Genomic DNA, 24,899 nt, shown 5'->3' with positions numbered 1-24,899 from the left:
AGTCCAAATTGCTTATGTAAATGATGAACAGCAGTCATCCCAGCACCAATCCCGGTGGAACACAACTTCCCACCATTTGCCAGTCTGAGTAACTAGCTTTAACCCCTACTCTCTGTTTTCTCACCAGCTTTCTATCTATTCTACTACCTGTCCCCTGACTCGACATGCTCTGACCTTAGTCCTGAGTCTACTTTGCAGTACCTCATCGAAGGCTTTTGAAAATCAAAATATATTTACATCTACTACATTCCCCAAATCTATCCTTTCTGTCACTTCTCCAAATAATTCAATAAGGTTGGTCAAAGATGACTTTCCCTTTTGAAGTCCATGCTGACAACTCTTATATTTTCAGTTTCTGGATAATTTCCATTACATCTCTGAGCAAGGATTCCATTATCTTTTCTATCACTGATGTTAAGCTAAGTGATCGATAGTTCCCTGGACTCGTTCTATCTCTCTTTTAAATCTCAGAATCCCATTCACTGTCCACCAGTCCTCTGGCACTATTTGTTTTTCTAATGAATTGTTATATGTAACAGTACCTCTGCTCTCTCTTCCCCAACTTCTTTTAATAGGCATGGATGATATCTATCCAGACCAGGAGCTTTATCCTCTCTAAGTGTGATTAGTTTAATTTCTCCCCTCTTTCTATGTTAAATGTCATTTTTAAAAAATATATTTCTTCTAATGTCATGTCCATCATATTATTCTCTTCAGTAAATATTCAATATTCCTGCCACTTTGTTCCCATTGCCGGTGAGTTTACCACATGTATCTCTGAGTGACCCTATCCCTATCTTTACGTTGTTATTTGTGTCTGTAGGGAAGCGGGGAGAAGGCAGAGGGAGGCCTCAGGTGGGGTAGCGACCCTCTTTTTGCTGGTTCTAGAAGCAGACAGATGACTGCTGGGATAGCATGGCATCCTTGCTGCTCGTTTCCATGTTACTTGGAACAAAACAACAACTTGTATTTATATAGCACCGTCAATCTAGTAAAATGTCCCAAGGTGCTTCACAGGTGTGTTAGCAAACAAAATCTGACACCGAGCCACATAAGGAGATATTAGGACAAGTGACCAAAAGTTTAGTCAAACAGGTAGGTTTTAAGGAGCATCTGAAAGGAGCAGAAAGAGGTGATGAGGCAAAAAGATGCTTTTATTCATTCAGAGTATGTGGGCGTCGCTGGCCTGGCCAGCATTTATTACCCATCTCTAATTGCCCTCGAGAAGGTGGCGGTGAGCTGCCTTCTTAAATACAACTCAGTGGCTTGCTAGGCCATTGCAGAGGGCACGCAAGAGTCAATCCCATTGCTGTGGGTCTGGAGTCACATGTAGGCCAGACCAGGTAAGGACAGCAGATTTCCTTCCCTAAAGGGCATTAGTGAACCAGATAGGTTTTTACAACAATCCAGTAGTTACTGGTATTAGCTTTTTATTCCAGATTTATTTAATTGAATTTAAATTGCCGCAGCTACCATGGTGGGATATGAACTTATGTTTCTGGGTCATTAGCCCCACACTCTGGATTACTCGTCCAGTAACATAACCACTATCCTACCATACTCCATAAAGCAAGGGAATTCCAGAGCTTAGGGCCTAGTCAGCTGAAGGCACGACTGCCAAGGATGGAGAGATTAAAATTGGGGATGCTGGTGAGGTCAGAATTGGAGGAACGCAGAGATCTGAGGGTTGTGGAGCTGAAAGAGATTACAGAGATAGGGAGGAGCAAGGCCATGGAGGCATTTGAACACAAAAATGAAAATTTTAACAACAAAATGTTGCTGGGTCAGGAGCCAGTGCAGGACAGCGAGCACATGGCTAATGGGTGAATGGAACTTGGTGTGAGTTAGGACATGGGTATCAGAGTTTTGGATGAGCTGAAGTTTACAGAGAGTGGAAGCTTGCAGGTCGTCCAGGAGTGTGTTGGAATAGTTGTGTCTGGAGTCTCAGGGTAATGTGGGACTGTTAATTCATGTGGAATAGTTGGCTTCTCTCAGAACACTACTGGTGGGACTGATTCAGCTTTTGAGGGCTTATAGAGATCCTGGGTGGGTAAGGAGTCCATGATTGAGTTGTTTTTACAGAGTGTGTGTGACATGAACAGGTTTGATGGGCCTGAGAGATCTTCTGAGTTCACTAAAATATCTAAACCTGAACCATCTGTGCCAGATCAGGAAAAAGTAAGCAACAAATGAATGGAGGTTTTTAAAGTTCCAAGGGGTTTTTGATTGAATAGGGAACATGTTTTTACAGAGGATTGTTACAAGTTGGGAATGGTTGAGGCAGATACTTTTACATCTTTTAAGGGAAAATGGCCATGGGGAGAGAGCAGGGCAGTGGAACTAGTTTTGGATTGCTCTAGCAAGGAGCTGGGACAGATATAGTAGGCTGAATATAGTAGGCTGAATGGCCTCCTCTTGTTCTTTAGATATTTGTGGCCTACGATTTTTTTAAACCGAGTGAGCACAGAGGTTAAAGCATGTCCCATAGGGTAGTGAATATGGATCAGACTCTGCCAAAGTTAATTCTGGGAGCTCTGAAAGGGAACAGGAGCAATAACCGTTGAGAAATGGGATCATGTTTATGAGATATTGGATCTGTGTCATGCAGACCCCCACCTGCCAAGAATGGGGCAAAGATATTTAGTCACGTGGACATTACATTTTAAAATTGTTGCTGGGAAGAAAAGAAGGCCGATTACAAGGGGTTGCCAAGCCCCTGACTGGAAAGACATTTGCATAGTAACACACAGTGCTTGGAAAGGACAAAGGGACCACTCCCTGCTCCAATTTAATCCACAATGGACTTTTGATTACCAGACATTGAAGGTGGAGAGGCTAGCATTCCAGGTTAACTGCTACGATGGTCGAATACGCAAACAGATGTGGTCAGACCAGTTTAGTCACATAACTAACTGGCCTTGTTTTTTTAAATTTGAACTTACCACAGAGAATTTGAACTTGGAAAGCTATTTGCTCCTGGACTGAAAAGACCTCTCTCCTGTCTGCTCTCATCTCACTAGCTTTGGAAAGCATTAAAGACACATGAACCCCAAGAGAGAAAAGTCTCATACAGTGAACATGGTTTAAGAAGAATACTGGGCCCCAACGAAAAGCAAGACTACTTACAAAGGACTACAGTGAGCTCAAAGCACAGCAAACAATAAACTCTTCTGATATTGCCTCAAACCTCTCCATTTTATTTTTCTTCTGCTCTTTTCTGTCTCTATTTGCATGTGCATATCGCGTATGCTTGCTAGGGTGGGTGCAGCGTGTATCCATAGGTGTTAACCAAATTAGAGTTTAAGTTTTAATAAATTTCACTTTTCTTCTTTAAACCAAAGAAAACCTGTTTGTGCTCATTTCTTTGCCAAGTAATTGGAAAGCGGTGAACAAGGATTCACCAAGGGGGAGCTCAAAACATGGCATTTAAAAATTAAACCCTGTTACAATAAGACCAGGTGAAGGCTGACAGAGACCCCTAGACACCTTCCTCACCTGTTCGTAACAGAAATTTGGGTGCTAGTGTCCGGAATTTCACCCACAGACAAATGAGAGAAAGTGGAAGTGGGAAGCCAAATTGCTCCCAATCAAAAAAAAAAGAGCAAGATTAATACAGGTTTTCTTGTTAGTATTCAACCACACACAACCTGCGACTGAAACTAGTAGCTCTCCAAGCCAGGGTGAAGAAACGTGGGATAAGTAAAAAGCACTGTCTATGGAGGAGTTGAGAAAAATGGCTGAGCAGTGTGGGATCACTGTGCGTGGCAAGGCTAGGAAGTCTGAATTCCTAAGGCTAGTGGCCAACTATTTTTCCCTTGAATCTGAAGCAGAAACAGGGTTAGAAGTAGACCCAGACAGGGTACTGCTAGCAAAGATACATTTGGAACAAAGGAAACTTGAATTGGAAGACAGGGAAAGAGAAAGGGAGAGACAGGAAAAAAGAAAGAGGCAGGAGAGGGAGAAAAAAAAGAGAGCCTTCCAGAAGGAATGTGAAGAAACAAAGATAGAAGAAAGACAGAGAGAGGCAGAAGAGAGAGAAAGAATATTCCAGAAAGAATGCGTAGAAAGAGGGTTGAGGCGGCTTGAGTTAACTAGAGGGCGACAGAGTAACCCCAGTGAAAGCATGGCCAATATGGAGGAGCAGAATTCAGGGCTGGGTACAAAATTGCTAAAACTCGCTCAATTAATTCCAAAATTCAATGAGGAAGATGTGGAAGAATTTTTCGTGTCTTTTGAGAAACTGGCAAGGCAGTTAAAATGGCCAGCTGAGATCTGGTCTCTTTTAATACAAAGCAAGTTAATTGGAAAAGCACATGAGGTTTATTCCCTGTTGCCAGATGAGAATTCATCAAATTATGAACTGACCAAAAATGCTATCCTCGGGGCATATGAATTAGTACCCGAAGCCTATCGCTAAAAGTTTAGAACCCTCAAGAAGCAAGCTAATCAAACTTATCTGGAGTTTGAAAGAAGTAAGCAGCTGGCTTTTGACCAGTGGCTGAGGGCTTTTAAAGTACAGCCCAGCTATGAGAATCTCAGAGAAGTAATTCTGTTAGAGGAATTTAAAAACTCTCCCCCACTCTCAATAAAGACCCATGTAGAGGAGCAGCAGGTTCAGGGAGCCCAGCAAGCGGCCATTCTGACTGATGAGTTTACTTTAATTTATAAGTTGGTTTTCCAGGGGAGAACCATTCCTAATCACCCCCATAAATCCGAAAAGGACAAAGGGTGGGAAGGTGAATATCCACCCAGGCAGTCCTGGGAGAGAAAGGAAAACTGGAGACTCAGGGGGTCGTCCTCCAGCCAAAATGGAAGGTGCTGTGAGCAAGAGTGAGACGTGGAGACCTGTGTGCCTCCATTGAAATAAGGCAGGGCATTTAAAAGCTGACTTCTGGAAACTAAAGGGAAAACCGCTGGGGTTAATCAGGGCACACCCGCTCAGTGAGGGAGAAGGGACCCTGATGAAAAGCACAGCAGAACAAGCTATGGCTATAACTGCAGTAAGAGTGAGACCCAGGAAGCTTACTACATCCAATGCAGGAAAACTTAACAGGATTCCTGAACGTTATCAGGGTTTCGTGTCAGAAGGGAGAGTATCCCCATACCCCTTGAGTGGGACAAGCAAGCCCACAGTGATTCTCAGGGACACAGGGGCCACTAGATCCCTTTTACTGGGAAAAGGCCTGACCTTTCCCCCAGAGTGTGCAGTGAACACCAGAATAGTGGTGAATGGTATTGGAGGGCAGTGTATGCCTGTACCTGTACACCGGGTGCACCTGGAGTGCGACCTAGTTTTGGGACTGATGACCGTAGGGATTGTCCCTAGTTTGCCTGTGGACGGGGTTGACCTGCCCCTAGGTAATGATCTGGTGGGGGTGAAGGCAGTAGCCCTCCCAGTTGTGAAAGAAAGACCGCAGGAGGTCAGAGAGAGAGGGCAGTGGCAGGAGACTGACCACTGCAGTGTCCCTGAATGTGTAGTGGATCAGGCCATAATCAAACCAGCTCCCCCAGAGGAGACTGCATTGGCACTGCAGGCAGATGACCATGAGGTCTGCCTGTCTCAGACTTTCTTTGGAAAGTTAGGAGACCCAGGGAATGAATTAAATGGATTTTCCCCAGCTGAGGCTCAGTGAGCCGGTTCAGTATTGCAAGAGTTAGCACAGGCTGCCCAGTCTGAAAGTGAAGCAGATGGAGTCCCTGATTGCTACTATTTAAAGAATGAGGTACTGATGAGGAAATGGAGTTCTCCTCACAGACCTGAGAGCAAGGAATGGACAGCAGTTCACCACAGAGGTACCAGGGAGAAATATTAAGAAGGGCCCACAAGATTACAGTGGCTTTACATGCTGGTATATGAAAGACCAAAGCCCACATAAGACAGCAGTTTGACTGACCAAAACTCCACAAAGATGTGGTGGAGTACTGCAGGAGTTGCCACATGTGCCAGGTTGAGGGGAAACCCCAACCTACAGTGAAACCTGCACACCTAAGTCCTGTACTGGTGTTAGGAGGACCCTCCAGCAGAGGGCTGAAGTGTACGGGACCCCTGCCGAGAATAAAAAGGGACAGGCGGGCTCACAGCTCCATAGCAAGTGTAGGTTGAACAGGTTTGATGGGCCACATTTTCTCATCCTTGTATTTTTGTCAACATGATGGAGGAGTTCACAGAACCACCAGTCACGGGGGTTTGTTTAGCAATATGATCAAAGGACTCGATGGGACACTGGGTTCCCCCCAAAAAGGGATCACCGTGACATTGCAAGATGGAAAATTACTCAATGACCACCCATGTCTGGCAAATGTTTATCTATTCCACAGATCAGCCTCCGACAGCAGAATGTGAATCTATCCTGGTGCACAGTGTACCTGAAACTGCCGGGAGAGATGTGCTTTGTGACTCTCCTCCACTTGCTTGAATTTTGTTTCCAAGCCTCTCATTTGTGTTTCCATTTTCTCCACATACTGGAGGTCTCGCTGGGTTCGTCGATCCAAGACCTCTATAGATTGAGTCATATTCTGCACCTGTAACAGTGAAGGAGGAGTGAGATTGACCCATTACCCAATATATAAGGCCAATTCTATAATCAGCAGTGGCCCACAGTCCAGGATTCTCAATCTTACTGGTGAACTGCAGCCAGGAACACGGCATGGTCGTATATAAGACAAGTCAGCTGGAATGAAGATCATTTCTACATGGTCAATGAGTTGGGAGAGAGACCCACTCAAAAAACCCAACTAGTGGTGAGAATATGCAACTCCATCGTGACAACTGACATAGCAAAATTGAATGGGAAGTGTTGATAAGTGTAACTAAATACAATTGAAACCACGAGTTAGGAGGTGTACACCTCAGGTTGTGTTATTATGTAATAGGTACAGCAGAGTAATACCCGATAGTCACCCATCCCCATAATTACTACAGTAATCACTGACCTCCCCCACATTACTACACCGCACACCCCCCCCAGTTACAACATCAGTAGAGATACAGTCAGTAACACAGGGCGCTGGGGGAAGAGGGATTACTGAGTGACAGCGTGAGGGAGCTGGATTAATATCAGTAGAGATACAGTCAGTAACACAGGGCGCTGGGGGGAGAGGAGTTACTGAGTGACAGCGTGAGAGAGCTGGATTAACATCAGTAAAGATACAGTCAGTAACACAGGGCACTGGGGGGGGGGGGGGGAGAGGGATTACTGAGTGACAGCGTGAGAGAGCTGGATTAACATCAGTAAAGATACAGTCAGTAACACAGGGCACGGGGGGGGGGAGAGGGATTACTGAGTGACAGCGTGAGAGAGCTGGATTAACATCAGTAAAGATACAGTCAGTAACACAGGGCGCTGGGAGGAGAGGGGTTACTGAGTGACAGTGTGAGGGAGCTGGATTAACATCAGTAGAGATACAGTCAGTAACACAGGGTGCTGGGGGGAGAGGGGTTACTGAGTGACAGTGTGAGGGAGCTGGATTAACATCAGTAGAGATACAGTCAGTAACACAGGGTGCTGGGGGGAGAGGGGTTACTGAGTGACAGTGTGAGGGAGCTGGATTAACATCAGTAGAGATACAGTCAGTAACACAGGGTGCTGGGGGGAGAGGGGTTACTGAGTGACAGTGTGAGGGAGCTGGATTAACATCAGTAGAGATACAGTCAGTAACACAGGGTGCTGCGGGGAGAGGGGTTACTGAGTGACAGTGTGAGGGAGCTGGATTAACATCAGTAGAGATACAGTCAGTAACACAGGGTGCTGGGGGGAGAGGGATTAATGAGTGACAGTGTGAGGGAGCTGGATTATCAGTAGAGATACAGTCAGTAACACAGGGCACTGGGGGAGAGAGGGGTTACTGAGTGACAGTTTGAGAGAGCTGGATTAACATCAGTAGAGATAGTCAGTAACACAGGGCACTGGGGGGAGAGGGGTTACTGAGTGACAGCGTGAGGGAGCTGGATTAACATCAGTAGAGATAGTCAGTAACACAGGGCACTGGGGGGAGAGGGATTACTGAGTGACAGCGTGAGAGAGCTGGATTAACATCAGTAGAGATACAGTCAGTAACACAGGGCGCTGGGGAGAAGGGTTACTGAGTGACAGTGTGAGGGAGCTGGATTAACATCAGTAAAGATACAGTCAGTAACACAGGGCGCTGGGAGGAGAGGGGTTACTGAGTGGCCGTGTGAGGGAGCTGGATTATCAGTAGAGATAGTCAGTAACACAGGGCACTGGGGGGAGAGGGATTACTGAGTGACAGCGTGAGACAGCTGGATTAACATCAGTAGAGATACAGTCAGTAACACAGGGCGCTGGGGAGAAGGGTTACTGAGTGACAGTGTGAGGGAGCTGGATTAACATCAGTAAAGATACAGTCAGTAACACAGGGCGCTGGTAGGAGAGGGGTTACTGAGTGACAGTGTGAGGGAGCTGGATTATCAGTAGAGATAGTCAGTAACACAGGGCACTGGGGGGAGAGGGATTACTGAGTGACAGCGTGAGAGAGCTGGATTAACATCAGTAGAGATACAGTCAGTAACACAGGGCGCTGGGGAGACGGGTTACTGAGTGACAGTGAGGGGGAGCTGGATTAACATCAGTAAAGATACAGTCAGTAACACAGGGCGCTGGGGGGAGAGGGGTTACTGAGTGACAGCGTGAGAGAGCTGGATTAACATCAGTAGAGATACAGTCAGTAACACAGGGCGCTGGGGAGACGGGTTACTGAGTGACAGTGTGAGGGTGCTGGATTAACATCAGTGGAGATACAGTCAGTAACACAGGGCGCTGGGGAGACGGGTTACTGAGTGACAGTGAGGGGGAGCTGGATCAACATCAGTAAAGATACAGTCAGTAACACAGGGCACTGGGGAGACGGGTTACTGAGTGACAGTGAGGGGGAGCTGGATTAACATCAGTAAAGATACAGTCAGTAACACAGGGCGCTGGGGAGACGGGTTACTGAGTGACAGTGTGAGGGAGCTGGATTAACATCAGTAGAGATACAATCAGTAACAGAACATGCTGGGGAGGGGTTACTGATATTTTAGAACAATATGTTGAGGAATTAACAATGGAACAGGTGATTTTAGATCTAGTATTGTGTAATGAGACAGGGTTAATTAGCAATCTCATCATAAAGTATCCCTTGGGGAAGAGTGATCATAAGGAGATATAATTAATATGAAATTCTGAGAACGATGTGGTTAAGTCAGAAACAAGGGTCTTAAATTTGAACAAAGCCAATTACGGAGGTATGAGATCAGTTGGCTGACGTAGATTGGGAAATTAGATTAAAACATATGACAGTAGGTAAGCAAAGGCAAATATTTTTTAAAAATCATAATTCTCAATGAACATATATTCCATTGAGAAATAAAAACTCCACTGGAGAAGTGGTACAACAATGGTTAACTAGAGAAGTGAAAAATACTATTAGACTGAACGAAAAGGCTTACAAAAATAGGAAGGAGGGGCTACCAAGTTAGGGTGGGAGTGAGACCATGGACGGATTTGTAAACAAGAAAGAAGATTTTAAAATTGAAGTGTTACCGGACCAAGAGCCAGTGAAAGGGTAATGGGTGAATGAGATTTGGTGCGAGTTAAGATACGGGCGGTAGAGTTTTGGATGAGCACAAGTGTCTGTGTGGTGGAAAATGGGAGGCTAGCCAGGAGAGCAGGGAATTAGTCAAGTCCTGGATGAGGTTTCCAGCTGCAGAAGAGTTGAGGCAGTGGTGAAGTCAGCCGAAGTTATGGAGGTGGAATACGATGGTCTTGGTGAAAGCACAGACACAGATTCACATGCATAGGTGCTCAGAGTCAGACAGACACCGAATCTCACACAGACAGACTAAAACAAAAGCAAAATACTGCAGATGCAGTATTGTGGATATGTGGTCAGAAACTCATCTCGGGGTCAAACTCAACATCACAGTTGCAAAAGTGAAATACTGCGGATGCTGGAAATCACATAAAAACAGAAAATGATGGAACTACACAGCAGGTCAGGCAGCATCTGTGGAGAGAAAAACAGAGTTAATGTTTCAGGTCAGTAACCTTTCTGATGGTTCTGATGAAAGGTCATTGACCTGAAACGTTAACCAAGGTTGCAAGTGGTTTTATTCAGCTTAAGATAGTTTCCAGGGATGGAAATCATTGTTAGAAAATGGAGCCAAAGATAATAGCATCGGTCTGCTTATCCAATATTGGATGGCAGACAAACAGTCTGACAAATCAGAAACATGGAAGGAGTCAAAAGAATTGCTGGTGAGGTAGAGCTGGGTGTCATTAGCGTTCATGTGGAAACTGACGTCGTATTTTCGGATGATGCCACTGAAGGGCAGCATGTAGATGAGAAATAGGAGGGGCCGAGGATAGATCCTTGGGGGATACCAGAGGTAATGGTGCGGGAGCAGGAAGAGAAGCTATTGCAGGTGATTCTCTGGCTACAATTAGACAGATAAGAATGGAACCAGGCGAGTGCAGTCCCAGCCAGCTGGACGACAATGGAGAGGTGTTGGATGAGGATGGTGTGGTCAACCGTGTCAAAGGCTGCAGACAGGTGGAGAAGGACAAGGAGGGAAAGTTTATCATGGTCACAGAGGATGTCATTTGTGACATTGACAAGGGCTGTTTCAGTTCTTGGCTGGGATGGAAACCCGATTGGAGGGATGAAAACAGGGATTTGTGGAAAAGATATGCACGGATTTGGGAAGTGACAACACGTTCAAGGATTGGAAACTGTTGAGCTGGAGCTGCAATATAACTCCTGTTGCCCCAGGCTCATATTTGTGTGTGGTGCAGAGAGTGCCCTAGCTGATACCTGACCCTGCTCATCCCCAGCCTTTGCGGAACTGCCATACCTTCTCCAGGAGCTGCCGTAGCTGCTTGGTGCGAGCATCACGTGAGCACAGAGTCTGCTGGGGAGCCACCACAGTGCAGATACACCTGCCCTCACTGTCCGGTGCAGAGCTGAACACACGCCAGCCATCCTCAGCATTGTCTGGTAATACCTGGAGGGGGTGGGGGAGAGAGAGTACAGATAGTCAGAGGGACCAGAGAATCCAGCACAGACGACACAAACCCAGCAACAAACCAAGATTTACAGACCTGACCCATCGTTGAAGGAGACCAGATCAATTCAACGAAACAACACATCAGGATAAAGAAAATAGTGAATGTGGAAGAGAAGTACATTTTACATCAGGTTCAAGGTGCATTCCGGCTCCAGAAGATATACACCCAGATAAACTCTGACAATGTGATATATTGCTGTGCACTAGTTTTAAAGCAATTACACAGACTATGTGAGACAGTGTAACAAAAACAAAGCGCAGGAAATACTCAGGAGGTCTGGCAGCATCTGTAGGGGGAGAAACGGTTAACGTTTCAGGTCTGTTAAACATTAACTCTGCTTCTCTCTCCACAGATGATGCCAGACCTGCTGAGTATTTCCAGCACTTTCTGTTTTTATTTCAGATTTCCAGGATCTGCAGTATTTTGCTTTTGTTTTAGTCTGTGTGTCTGATTCTGCTTCAGTGTCAGTCTGACTCTAAGCACCTATGCATGTGAATCTGTGTCAGTCTCTGTGCGTGTCTCTCTGTCCACATGTGTAGCAGGTACCGAATAACCTGCTGTACTGACTATGGACAAATCAAGGGATGGACAATTTGTGTGAGCAGCAAACTGCAGGAGGAACTGTTTGATTCTTTAAGGAGAGGAACAGAGCCGTGCCCTGACAACTCTGCTTTTTGAGTGTTTCTATGCATTGTCCCTACCTGCCCCTTTGCCCACGCCCCACGCAGTTGTTTATTTGATTGCTAAGGCAAGCTCTACCTGCAGTGGTCATTGGACAGGATTTACCAAGAATGCGGCAGAATCAGCCATTGTGAGCTTGTATCACGCAGCACAAACACATTTTGGGAATTGCAGCACACAGCAGACTGAGCAATTTAGATTTTATGTAGCTTGGAAAACAAGTTAAAATAAATGATCTTGCCCACTCTCTCATCTAACTAGCTCTGATTTTTACAACACCTGTTCTTTCATCTACTCTGTTATAAATAGAAGATTTGACAGAAAAACAAACTCCCAGTAAAAATAAAATCAAAGAAAATGTAACCCACATCCATATTTAAACTACACAGTACCATCTACAATTCAACTAACTGTCAAGGAAATCACACTGCTCAGCTTAACCCATGTTTTAAAACTCCGAATTCCATTCCTCCTTCAAGCCTGAGCCACACTCCCTCCCCCACACAGAAACCTAAAATATAATAACCAGCGTGGATTTCTAAAAGGAAAGTCTTGCCTGACCGGCCTCACTGAATTCTTTGAAGAAGTAACAGAACAAAGAACAAAGAACAGTACAGCACAGGAATAGGCCATTCGGCCCTCCAAGCCAGCGCCGATCTTGATGCCTGCCTAAACTAAAACCTTCTGCACTTCCGGTGACCGTATGCCTCTAATCCCATCCTAGTCATGTATTTGTCAAGATGCCTCTTAAACGTCGCTATCGTACCTGCTTCCACCACCTCCCCCGGTAGCAAGTTCCAGGCACTCACCACCCTCTGTGGAAAAAAACTTGCCTCGCACATCCCCTCTAAACTTTGCCCCTTGCACCTTAAACCTATGTCCCCTAGTAACTGACTCTTCCACCCAAAAGAACAAAGAAAATTACAGCACAGGAACAGGCCCTTCGGCCCTCCAAGCCTGCGCCGATCCAGATCCTCTATCTAAACCTGTCGCCTATTTTCGAAGGGTCTGTATCTCTTTACTTCCTGCGCATTCATGTATCTGTCTCGATACATGTTAAAAGACGCTATCGTGCCCGCGTCTACCACCTCCACTGGCAATGCGTTCCAGGCACCCACCAACCTCTGTGTAAAGAACTTTCCACGCATACCCCCCCTAAACTTTTCCCCTTTCACTTTGAACTCGTGTCCCCTTGTAATTGAATCCCCCACTCTGGGAAAAAGCTTCTTGCTATCCACCCTGTCTATACCTCTCATGATTTTGTACACCTCAATCAGGTCCCCCCTCAACCTCCGTCTTTCTAATGAAAATAATCCTAATCTACTCAACCTCTCTTCATAGCTAGTGCCCTCCACACCAGGCAACATCCTGGTGAACCTCCTCTGCACCCTCTCCAAAGCATCCACATCCTTTTGGTAATGTGGCGACCAGAACTGCACGCAGTATTCCAAATGTGGCCGAACCAAAGTCCTATACAACTGTAACATGACCTGCCAACTCTTGTACTCAATACCCCATCCGATGAAGGAAAGTATGCCGTATGCCTTCTTGACCACTCTATTGACCTGCGTTGCCACCTTCAGGGAACAATGGACCTGAACACCCAAATCTCTCTGTACATCAATTTTCCCCAGGACTTTTCCATTTACTGTATACTTCACTCTTGAATTGGATCTTCCAAAATGCATCACCTCGCATTTGCCCTGATTGAACTCCATCTGCCATTTCTCTGCCCAACTCTCCAATCTATCTATATACAGCAGAATTCTCTGACCGTCCCCTTCATTATCTGCTACTCCACCAATCTTAGTGTCGTCTGCAAACTTGCTAATCAGTCCACCTATACTTTCCTCCAAATCATTTATGTATATCACAAGCAACAGTGGTCCCAGCACGAATCCCTGTGGAACACCACTGGTCACACGTCTCCATTTTGAGAAACTCTCTTCCACTGCTACTCTCTGTCTCCTGTTGCCCAGCCAGTTCTTTATCCATCTAGCTAGTACACCCTGGACCCCATGCGACTTCATTTTCTCCATCAGCCTACCATGGGGAACCTTATCAAACGCCTTACTGAAGTCCATGTATATGACATCTACAGCCCTTCCCTCATCAATCAACTTTGTCACTTCCTCAAAGAATTCTATTAAGTTGGTAAGACATGACCTTCCCTGCACAAAACCATGTTGCCTATCACTGATAAGCCCATTTTCTTCCAAATGGGAATTGATCCTATCCCTCAGTATCTTCTCCAGCAGCTTCCCTACCACTGACGTCAGGCTCACCGGTCTATAATTACCTGGATTATCCCTGCTACCCTTCTTAAACAAGGGGACAACATTAGCAATTCTCCAGTCCTCCGGGACCTCACCCGTGTTTAAGGATGTTGCAAAGATATCTGTTAAGGTCCCAGCTATTTCCTCTCTCGCTTCCCACAGTAACCTGGGATAGATCCCATCCGGACCTGGGGACTTGTCCACCTTAATGCCTTTTAGAATACCCAACACTTCCTCCCTCCTTATGCCGACTTGACCTAGAGTAATCAAACATCTGTCCCTAACCTCAACATCCGTCATGTCCCTCTCCTCGGTGAATACCGATGCAAAGTACTTGTTTGGAATCTCACCCATTTTCTCTGACTCCACGCATAACTTTCCTCCTTTGTCCTTTAGTGGGCCAATCCTTTCTCTAGTTACCCTCTTGCTCCTTATATATGAATAAAAGGCTTTGGGATTTTCCTTAACCCTGTTTGCTAAAGATATTTCATGACCCCTTTTAGCCCTCTTAATTCCTCGTGTCAGATTGCGCCTACAATCCCGATATTCTTTCAAAGCTTCGTCTTTCTTCAGCCGCCTAGACCTTATGTATGCTTCCTTTTTCCTCTTAGCTAGTCTCACAATTTCACCTGTCATCCATTGTTCCCTAATCTTGCCATTTCTATCCCTCATTTTCACAGGAACATGTCTCTCCTGCACGCTAATCAACCTCTCTTTAAAAGCCTCCCACACATCAAATGTGGATTTACCTTCAAACAGCTGCTCCCAATCTACATTCCCCAGCTCCTGCCGAATTTTGGTATAGTTGGCCTTCCCCCAATTTAGCACTCTTCCTTTCGGACCACTCTCGTCTTTGTCCATGAGTATTCTAAAACTTACGGAATTGTGATCACTATTCCCAAAGTAGTCCCCTACTGAAACGTCAACCACCTGGCCCGGCTCATTCCCCAACACCAGGTCCAGTATGGCCCCTTCCCGAGTAGAACTATTTACATACTGCTCGAGAAAACCCTCCTGGATGCTCCTTACAAATTCTGCTCCATCTAGACCTCTAACACTAAGTGAATCCCAGTCAATGTTGGGAAAATTTAAATCTCCTATCACCACCACCCTGTTGCTCCTACATCTTTCCATAATCTGTTTACATATTTGTACCTCTATCTCACGCCCGCTGTTGGGAGGCCTGTAGTACAGCCCCAACATTGTTGCCGCACCCTTCCTATTTCTGAGTTCTGCCCATATTACCTCACAGTTCGAGTCCTCCATAGTGCCTTCCTTCAGCACAGCTGTGATATCCTCTTTGACCAGTAATGCAACTTCTCCACCCCTTTTACCTCCCTCTCTATCCTGCCTGAAGCATCGGTATCCTGGGATATTTAGTTGCCAATCATGCCCTTCCCTTAACCAAGTCTCAGTAATAGCAATAATTATATATACACCCTGGGAAAAAGCTTCTGACTATCCACTCTGTCCATGCCACTCATAACTTAGTAAACCTCTATCATGTTGCCCCTCCACTTCTGTCGTTCCAGTGAAAACAATCCAAGTTTATCCAACCTCTCCTCATAGCTAATGCCCTCCAGACCAGGCAACATCCTGGTAAACCTCTTCTGTACCCTCTCCAAAGCCTCCACGTCCTTCTGGTAGTGTGGCGACCAGAACTGCACGCAATATTCTAAGTGCGGCCTAACTAAAGTTCTGTACAGCTGCAGCATGACTTGCCAATTTTTATACTCTATGCCCCGACCGATAAAGGCAAGCATGCCGTATGCCTTCTTGACTACCGTAACCACCTGCGTTGCCACTTTCAGTGACCTGTGGACCTGTATGCCCAGATCTCTCTGCCTGTCAATACTCCAAAGGGTTCTGCCATTTACTGTATACTTCCCACCTGCATTAGACCTTCCAAAATGCATTACCTCACATTTGTCCGGATTAAACTCCATCTGCCATTTCTCCGCCCAAGTCTCCAACCGATCTATACCCTGCTGTATCCTCTGACAATCCTCATCACTATCCGCAACTCCACCAACCTTTGTGTCGTCCGCAAACTTACTAATCAGACCAGCTACATTTTCCTCCAAATCATTTATATATACTACAAACAGCAAAGGTCCCAGCACTGATCCCTGCGGAACACCACTAGTCACATCCCTCCATTCAGAAAAGCACCCTTCCACTGCTACCCTCTGTCTTCTATCACCACTGAGCCAGTTCTGTATCCATCTTGCCAGCTCACCTCTGATCCTGTGTGACTTCACCTTTTGTACCAGTCTGCCATGAGGGACCTTGTCAAAGGCTTTACTAAACTCCATATAGATAACATCCACTGCCCTTCCTTCATCAATCATCTTCGTCACTTCCTCAAAGAACTCAATCAAATTAGTGAGACACAACCTCCCCTCCACAAAACCATGCTGCCTCTCGCTAATAAGTTCGTTTGTTTCCAAATGGGAGTAAATCCTGTCCCGAGGAATCCTCTCTAATAATTTCCCTATCACTGACGTAAGGCTCACCGGCCTATAATTTCCTGGATTATCCTTGCTACCCTTCTTAAACAAAGAACTACATTGGCTATTCTCCAGTCCTCTGGGACCTCACCTGTAGCCAATGAGGATGCAAAGATTTCTGTCAAGCCCCCAGCAATTTCTTCCCTTGCCTCCTTCAGTATTCTGGGGTAGATCCCATCAGGCCCTGGGGACTTATCTACCTTAATGCTTTGCAAGACGCCCAACACCTCCTCCTTTTTGATAATGAGATGACTGAGACTATCTACACTCTCTTCCCTAGGCTCATCATCCACCAAGTCCTTCTCTTTGGTGAATACTGATGCAAAGTACTCATTTAGCACCTCACCCATTTCCCGTGGCTCCACACATAGATTCCCATCTCTGTCCTTGAGTGGGCCAACCCTTTCCCTAGTTACCCTCTTGCTCTTTATATACGTATAAAAAGCCTTGGGATTTTCCTTAATCCTGTTTGCCATTGACTTTTCATGACCCCTTTTAGCCCTCCTGACTCCTTGCTTAAGTTCCTTCCTACTGTCTTTATATTCCTCAAGGGATTCGTCTGTTCCTAGCCTTCCAGCCCTTACGAATGCTTCCTTTTTCTTTTTGACTCGGCTCACAATATCCCACGTTAAAGAGTAGACAACAGTAATACAGTAAATGCAATCAATTCCTGAAAGGTCTTCAGAAAGGTGCCACATAATAGATCAATGACTAAGGTCAGAGCATGCGGTGTCAGGGACAAGGAACAGATGGAGAGCTAGCTGACTACAAGGCAGAAAGCAGAGAGTAGGGGTAAAAGGTCTCAATTCACAGTGACAGGTGGGAGGTGGGTTTCCAGAGGATCAGAAATGGAATCACTGTTGTTCACAATCAATAACACAACTTATAAATGTGTGGACAACATCGAAGGATGGTGCCGGGGGGGGAGGGGGGTTATAGTCAACACTGAAGAGGACTGCAGCAAATTAAAAGACGACATTAATAAACTTGCAGAATAGGTATTTAATTTGCAAATGAATTTCAACCTAGATAAGTGTAAGGTATTACATTTTGATAAGAAAAATAAGGAGGCCACATATTCCTTGGAAAATACGAGGCTAAATAGGATTGAGGAGCAGAGGGATCAGGGTACAAATACACAAATCACTTACAGAAACCACTCAGGTTAATATGGCCATAAAAAACAAACCAATCACTGGGATTCATTTCCAGAGGGATGGAATTCAAAAGCAGGGAAATTATACTGGACTTATATTAAACCTTGGTCATCCACACTTAGAGCACTGTGCACCAGAACGTAGAGGTTAGAACCATCAGGAAAGACCGAGCAGGCTGGGGGTCTTTTCTCCAGAAAAGAGAAGGCCGAGGGGTGACCTGATAGAGGTCTTTAAAATGATGGAAGGGTTTTGAGAGGCAGACACAGAGACAATGTTTAAACTTGGGGGGGGTGGTGGGGGAAGAGCAAAACTAGGGCCCATCAAGAAAACATAGTCACTAATAAATCCAATGGGGAATTCAGGACAAACTCACCAGAAAGTGCTGAGAATGTGGAACTCACTCCTACAGGGAGTGGTTGAGGTGAATAGTATCGATACATTTAAGGGGAAGCTGGATAAACACATGAGGAAGAAAGGAATAGAAGGATATGGTGATAGGGTGAGATGGAGAGGGGGTGGGAGGAGGCTTGTATGGCTGAATAGCCGGTTTCCCTTGTGTATATTGTATGTAATTCTATCTCACGCTCCGTGACCTACCTTCTACCTCTCCTGCCCTCCCTCACTGTCTGACCCATCCGCTCTCTCCAGCCCTCCAAGACACCTACCCCTCCTTCCCTCCTCGCCCACACCACAGCCCAAATCACAAACTGCGGCTTTGTTGGAGACTCTGAGATTAGCACTGAGTGAAGAGATGGAGAGACAAATACTGTTTATCATTTTACACCTTATTCCGAGGGCACAGTTTGGAACTGGTCTATTAAATCAAATGCCCACACTCGTAACAATGATGTTGATTTACATACACTACCCACTGCCCGTGTAAACTTACAGCATTTCACACAGGAAATGCTCAGTCTCACCGCATCCCAACCACCCCTCTCTTCACCCTGAACCCCTCACATCACCCTGAACCCCTCACATCACCCCGAACCCCTCACATCAACCCTCACATCACTCCGAACCCCTCACATCAACCCTCACATCACCCCGAACCCCTCACATCAACCCTCACATCACCCCGAACCCCTCACATCAACCCTCACATCACCCCGAACCCCTCACATCACCCCGAACCCACCCCGAACCCCTCACATCAACTCTCACATCACCCCGAACCCCTCACATCAACCCTCACATCACCCCGAACCCCTCACATCACCCCGAACCCCTCACATCACCCCGAGCCCCTCACATCAACCCTCACATCACCCCAAACCCCTCACATCACCCCTCACATCACCCCGAACCCCTCACATCAACCCTCACATCACCCCGAACCCCTCACATCAACCCTCACATCACCCCGAACCCCTCACATCAACCCTCACATCACCCCAAACCCCTCACATCAACCCGAACACCTCACATCAACCCTCACATCACCCCGAACCCCTCACATCAACCCTCACATCACCCCGAACCCCTCACATCACCCCGAACCCCTCACATCACCCCGAACCCCTCACATCAACCCTCACATCACCCCGAACCCCTCACATCAACCCTCACATCACCCCGAACCCCTCACATCAACCCTCACATCAACCCTCACATCACCCCGAACCCCTCACATCAACCCTCACATCACCACGAACCCCTCACATCAACCCTCACATCAACCCTCACATCAACCCTCACATCAACCCTCACATCACCCCGAACCCCTCACATCAACCCTCACATCAACCCTCACATCACCACGAACCCCTCACATCAACCCTCACATCACCCTGAACCCCTCACATCAACCCTCACATCACCACGAACCCCTCACATCAACCCTCACATCACCACGAACCCCTCACATCAACCCTCACATCACCCCGAACCCCTCACATCAACCCTCACATCACCCCGAACCCCTCACATCAACCCTCACATCAACCCTCACATCACCCCGAACCCCTCACATCAACCCTCACATCACCCCGAACCCCTCACATCAACCCTCACATCACCCCGAACCCCTCACATCAACCCTCACATCACCCTGAACCCCTCACATCAACCCTCACATCAACCCTCACATCAACCCTCACATCACCCCGAACCCCTCACATCAACCCTCACATCACCACGAACCCCTCACATCAACCCTCACATCACCCCGAACCCCTCACATCAACCCTCACATCACCCTGAACCCCTCACATCAACCCTCACATCAACCCTCACATCAACCCTCACATCAACCCTCACATCACCACGAACCCCTCACATCAACCCTCACATCACCCTGAACCCCTCACATCAACCCTCACATCACCACGAACCCCTCACATCACCCCGAACCCCTCACATCAACCCTCACATCACCCTGAACCCTGACTGATCGCAAAATGAAGCCGAGTGTGGCAGGATCTCCGCCCTCACCACGAGAAAATACTAAAGCTCCACGATATAAACACCGACACAACCCGGCCCCTCCCCCACCACGCAGAGCGACCGGGGGGAAACCCGACACTCAATTTCACCATAAACCAACAAACCGCAACAGATGCTGCAAAGTTTCAAATTGACGGGATGGCATCACTGAGGCGGCAGCACCGGAGCCTCAAATCCCCTCCTCCCCTCTCCCTACCCCAAATCCCCTCCTCCCCTCTCCCTGCCCCAAATCCCCTCCTCCCCTCTCCCTGCCCCAAATCCCTGCCTCAAACACCCTCCTCCCTGCCTCAAACCCCATCTCTGCCAGCTCCAATCCAAATCTGCCCACTCCTCCTCTCTCCCTCTCCCAGCCCCCTCCTCCCCTCTCCCTGCCCCAAATCCCCTCCTCCCTGCCCCAAATCCCTGCCTCAAACACCCTCCTCCCTGCCTCAAACCCCATCTCTGCCAGCTCCAATCCAAATCTGCCCACTCCTCCTCTCTCCTCTCCCAGCCCCCTCCTCCCCTCTCCATGCCCCAAACCCCTTCCACCCTCTTCCTACCCCAGCCCCTGTAGCTCTCCTGATACATTCCCACTCACCCTTTATCACTGTCCCCCCCTCTCTCTCTCCCTATCACTGCCTCCCTCTCTCTCCCTCCAGCCATCACTGTCCCCCTCTCTCTCCCTCCATCCATCACTGTCCCCCTCTCTCTCCCTCCATCCATCACTGTCCCCCTCTCTCTCCCTCCATCCATCACTGTCCCCCTCTCTCTCCCTCCATCCATCACTGTCCCCCTCTCTCTCCCTCCATCCATCACTGTCCCCCTCTCCCTCCATCCATCACTGTCCCCCTCTCCCTCCCTCCATCCATCACTGTCCCCCTCTCCCTCCCTCCATCCATCACTGTCCCCCTCTCTCTCCCTCCATCCATCACTGTCCCCCTCTCCCTCCATCCATCACTGTCCCCCTCTCCCTCCATCCATCACTGTCCCCCTCTCCCTCCCTCCATCCATCACTGTCCCCCTCTCCCTCCATCCATCACTGTCCCCCTCTCCCTCCCTCCATCCATCACTGTCCCCCTCTCTCTCCCTCCATCCATCACTGTCCCCCTCTCCCTCCATCCATCACTGTCCCCCTCTCCCTCCATCCATCACTGTCCCCCTCTCCCTCCCTCCATCCATCACTGTCCCCCTCTCTCTCCCTCCATCCATCACTGTCCACCTCTCAGAATCACAGAATAATACAGTGCAGAAGAGGCCCTTCGGCCCATTGAGTCTGCACCGATGCATTAAAACACCTGACCTGTCTACCTAATCCCATTTGCCAGCACTTGGCCCATAGCCTTGAATGTTATGACGTGCCAAGTGCTCATCCAGGTACTTTTTAAAGGATGTGAGGCAACCTGCCTCCACCACCCTCCCAGGCAGGGCATTCCAGACCGTCACCACTCTCTGGGTAAAAAAGTTCTTCCTCAATCCCCCTTAAACCTCCCGCCCCTCACCTTAAACTTGTGACCCCTCGTAACTGACCCTTCAACTAAGGGGAACAGCTGCTGCCTATCCACCCTGTCCATGCCCCTCATAATCTTGTACACCTCGATCAGGTCACCCCTCAGTCTTCTCTGCTCCAGTGAAAACAACCCAAGCCTATCCAACCTCTCTTCATAGCTTAAATAGCTCTCTCCACCTATCTCCCTCCATCACAGTCCCCCTCCCCCCTCTCCCTCCATCACTGTCCCCCCCTCTCTCTCTCTCTCTCTCTCTCTATGCCAGTCACCCTCTCCCTCTATGTCACTGTCACTCTCTCCCTCTCTCTCTGTCACTGTTCCCCTCTCTCTCTCTCTCACTGTCCCTCTCTCTCTCTCCCTCCATCACTGTCCCCCTCTCTCTCTCGCACCCTCCATCACTGACACCCTACCCCCCCTCCCTCCCTATCACTGTCCCCTTCTCTCTCTCTCTATGCCACTATCACTCACTCTCTCTCTCTGTCACTGTCACTATCTCTCTCACTGACCCCCCCTCTCTCTCTGTCACTGTCACTATCACTCTCACTGACCCCCCCCCCTCTCTCTCTGTCACTGTCACTATCTCTCTCACTGACCCCCCCCTCTCTCTCTCTCTATCTCTGTCCCCCTCTCTCTCTCTCTCTATCTCTGTCCCCCCCTCTCTCTCTCTCTCTCTCTGTCTGTCCCCCCCCCTCTCTCTCTCTCTCTCTCTCTATCACTGCCCCCTCTCTCTCTCTCTATCACTGCCCCCTCTCTCTCTCTCTCTCTATCACTGCCCCCTCTCTCTCTCTCTCTCTATCACTGCCCCCTCTCTCTCTCTCTCTCTATCACTGCCCCCTCTCTCTCTCTCTCTCTATCACTGCCCCCTCTCTCTCTCTCTCTATCACTGCCCCCTCTCTCTCTCTCTCTATCACTGCCCCCTCTCTCTCTCTCTCTATCACTGCCCCCCCTCTCTCTCTCTCTATCACTGCCCCCTCTCTCTCTCTCTCTATCACTGCCCCCTCTCTCTCTCTCTCTATCACTGCCCTCTCTCTCTCTCTATCACTGCCCCCTCTCTCTCTCTATCACTGCCCCCTCTCTCTCTCTCTCTATCACTGCACCCCCCTCTCTCTCTCTCTATCACTGCACCCCCCTCTCTCTCTCTCTATCACTGCCCCCTCTCTCTCTCTCTCTCTATCACTGCCCCCTCTCTCTCTCTCTCTCTATCACTGCCCCCTCTCTCTCTCTCTCTCTATCACTGCCCCCTCTCTCTCTCTCTCTCTATCACTGCCCCCTCTCTCTCTCTCTCTCTATCACTGCCCCCTCTCTCTCTCTCTCTCTATCACTGCCCCCTCTCTCTCTCTCTCTCTATCACTGCCCCCTCTCTCTCTCTCTCTCTCTATCACTGCCCCCTCTCTCTCTCTCTCTCTCTATCACTGCCCCCTCTCTCTCTCTCTCTCTCTATCACTGCCCCCTCTCTCTCTCTCTCTCTATCACTGCCCCCTCTCTCTCTCTCTCTCTATCACTGCCCCCTCTCTCTCTCTCTCTCTATCACTGCCCCCTCTCTCTCTCTATCACTGCCCCCTCTCTCTCTCTCTCTATCACTGCCCCCTCTCTCTCTCTCTCTCTATCACTGCCCCCTCTCTCTCTCTCTCTATCACTGCCCCCTCTCTCTCTCTCTCTATCACTGCCCCCTCTCTCTCTCTCTCTATCACTGCCCCCTCTCTCTCTCTCTCTATCACTGCCCCCTCTCTCTCTCTCTCTATCACTGCCCCCTCTCTCTCTCTCTCTATCACTGCCCCCTCTCTCTCTCTCTCTATCACTGCCCCCTCTCTCTCTCTCTCTATCACTGCCCCCTCTCTCTCTCTCTCTATCACTGCCCCCTCTCTCTCTCTCTCTATCACTGCCCCCTCTCTCTCTCTCTCTATCACTGCCCCCTCTCTCTCTCTCTCTATCACTGCCCCCTCTCTCTCTCTCTCTATCACTGCCCCCTCTCTCTCTCTCTCTATCACTGCCCCCTCTCTCTCTCTCTCTATCACTGCCCCCTCTCTCTCTCTCTCTATCACTGCCCCCCCTCTCTCTCTCTCTATCACTGCCCCCTCTCTCTCTCTCTCTATCACTGCCCCCTCTCTCTCTCTCTCTATCACTGCCCCCCCTCTCTCTCTCTCTATCACTGCCCCCCCTCTCTCTCTCTATCACTGCCCCCTCTCTCTCTCTCTCTCTATCACTGCCCCCTCTCTCTCTCTCTCTATCACTGCCCCCTCTCTCTCTCTCTCTATCACTGCCCCCTCTCTCTCTCTATCACTGCCCCCTCTCTCTCTCTATCACTGCCCCCTCTCTCTCTCTCTCTCTATCACTGCCCCCTCTCTCTCTCTCTCTATCACTGCCCCCTCTCTCTCTCTCTCTATCACTGCCCCCCCTCTCTCTCTCTCTATCACTGCCCCCCCTCTCTCTCTCTCTATCACTGCCCCCTCTCTCTCTCTCTCTATCACTGCCCCCTCTCTCTCTCTCTCTATCACTGCCCCCTCTCTCTATCACTGCCCCCTCTCTCTCTCTATCACTGCCCCCCCTCTCTCTCTCTCTATCACTGCCCCCTCTCTCTCTCTCTCTATCACTGCCCCCTCTCTCTCTCTCTATCACTGCCCCCTCTCTCTCTCTCTATCACTGCCCCCTCTCTCTCTCTCTATCACTGCCCCCTCTCTCTCTCTCTATCACTGCCCCCTCTCTCTCTCTCTATCACTGCCCCCTCTCTCTCTCTCTATCACTGCCCCCTCTCTCTCTCTCTATCACTGCCCCCTCTCTCTCTCTCGATCACTGCCCCCTCTCTCTCTCTCGATCACTGCCCCCTCTCTCTCTCTCGATCACTGCCCCCTCTCTCTCTCTCGATCACTGCCCCCTCTCTCTCTCTCGATCACTGCCCCCTCTCTCTCTCTCGATCACTGCCCCCTCTCTCTCTCTCTCGCTTTCTCCCCCTCTCTCTCTCTCTCGCTTTCTCCCCCCTCTCTCTGTCTCCCTCTCCCCCTCCATCTCTGTCTCCCTCTCCCCCTCCATCACTGTCTCCCTCTCCCCCTCCATCACTGTCTCCCTCTCCCCCTCCATCACTGTCTCCCTCTCCCCCTCCATCACTGTCTCCCTCTCCCCCTCCATCACTGTCTCCCTCTCCCTATCTCTCCCTCCATCACTGTCTCCCTCTCCCTATCTCTCCCTCCATCACTGTCTCCCTCTCCCTATCTCTCCCTCCATCACTGTCTCCCTCTCCCTATCTCTCCCTCCATCACTGTCTCCCTCTCCCTATCTCTCCCTC

The 24,899-nt window shown here is 48.5% G+C and overlaps 1 protein-coding gene across 2 annotated transcripts in view; it reads right to left on the bottom strand.

The window, feature by feature from the left end:
• The window catches only part of LOC137347552 (noelin-like), a 53,577-nt gene that overhangs the window by 13,363 nt on the left and 15,315 nt on the right, over positions 1-24,899 (bottom strand). For both annotated transcript variants that reach the window (XM_068012026.1, XM_068012025.1), the window contains exons 2-3: positions 10,853-11,002; positions 6,367-6,522 (exon numbers count right to left, since the gene is read on the bottom strand). In XM_068012026.1, the coding sequence (XP_067868127.1) occupies positions 6,367-6,522; positions 10,853-11,002 (306 nt within the window). The remainder of the gene's footprint in view (positions 1-6,366; positions 6,523-10,852; positions 11,003-24,899) is intronic.

The sequence above is a fragment of the Heterodontus francisci genome, chromosome 32 (assembly GCF_036365525.1).
Source record: "Heterodontus francisci isolate sHetFra1 chromosome 32, sHetFra1.hap1, whole genome shotgun sequence".
Taxonomy (NCBI): domain Eukaryota; kingdom Metazoa; phylum Chordata; class Chondrichthyes; order Heterodontiformes; family Heterodontidae; genus Heterodontus; species Heterodontus francisci.
This window is presented reverse-complemented; position numbering and strand designations above follow the sequence as displayed.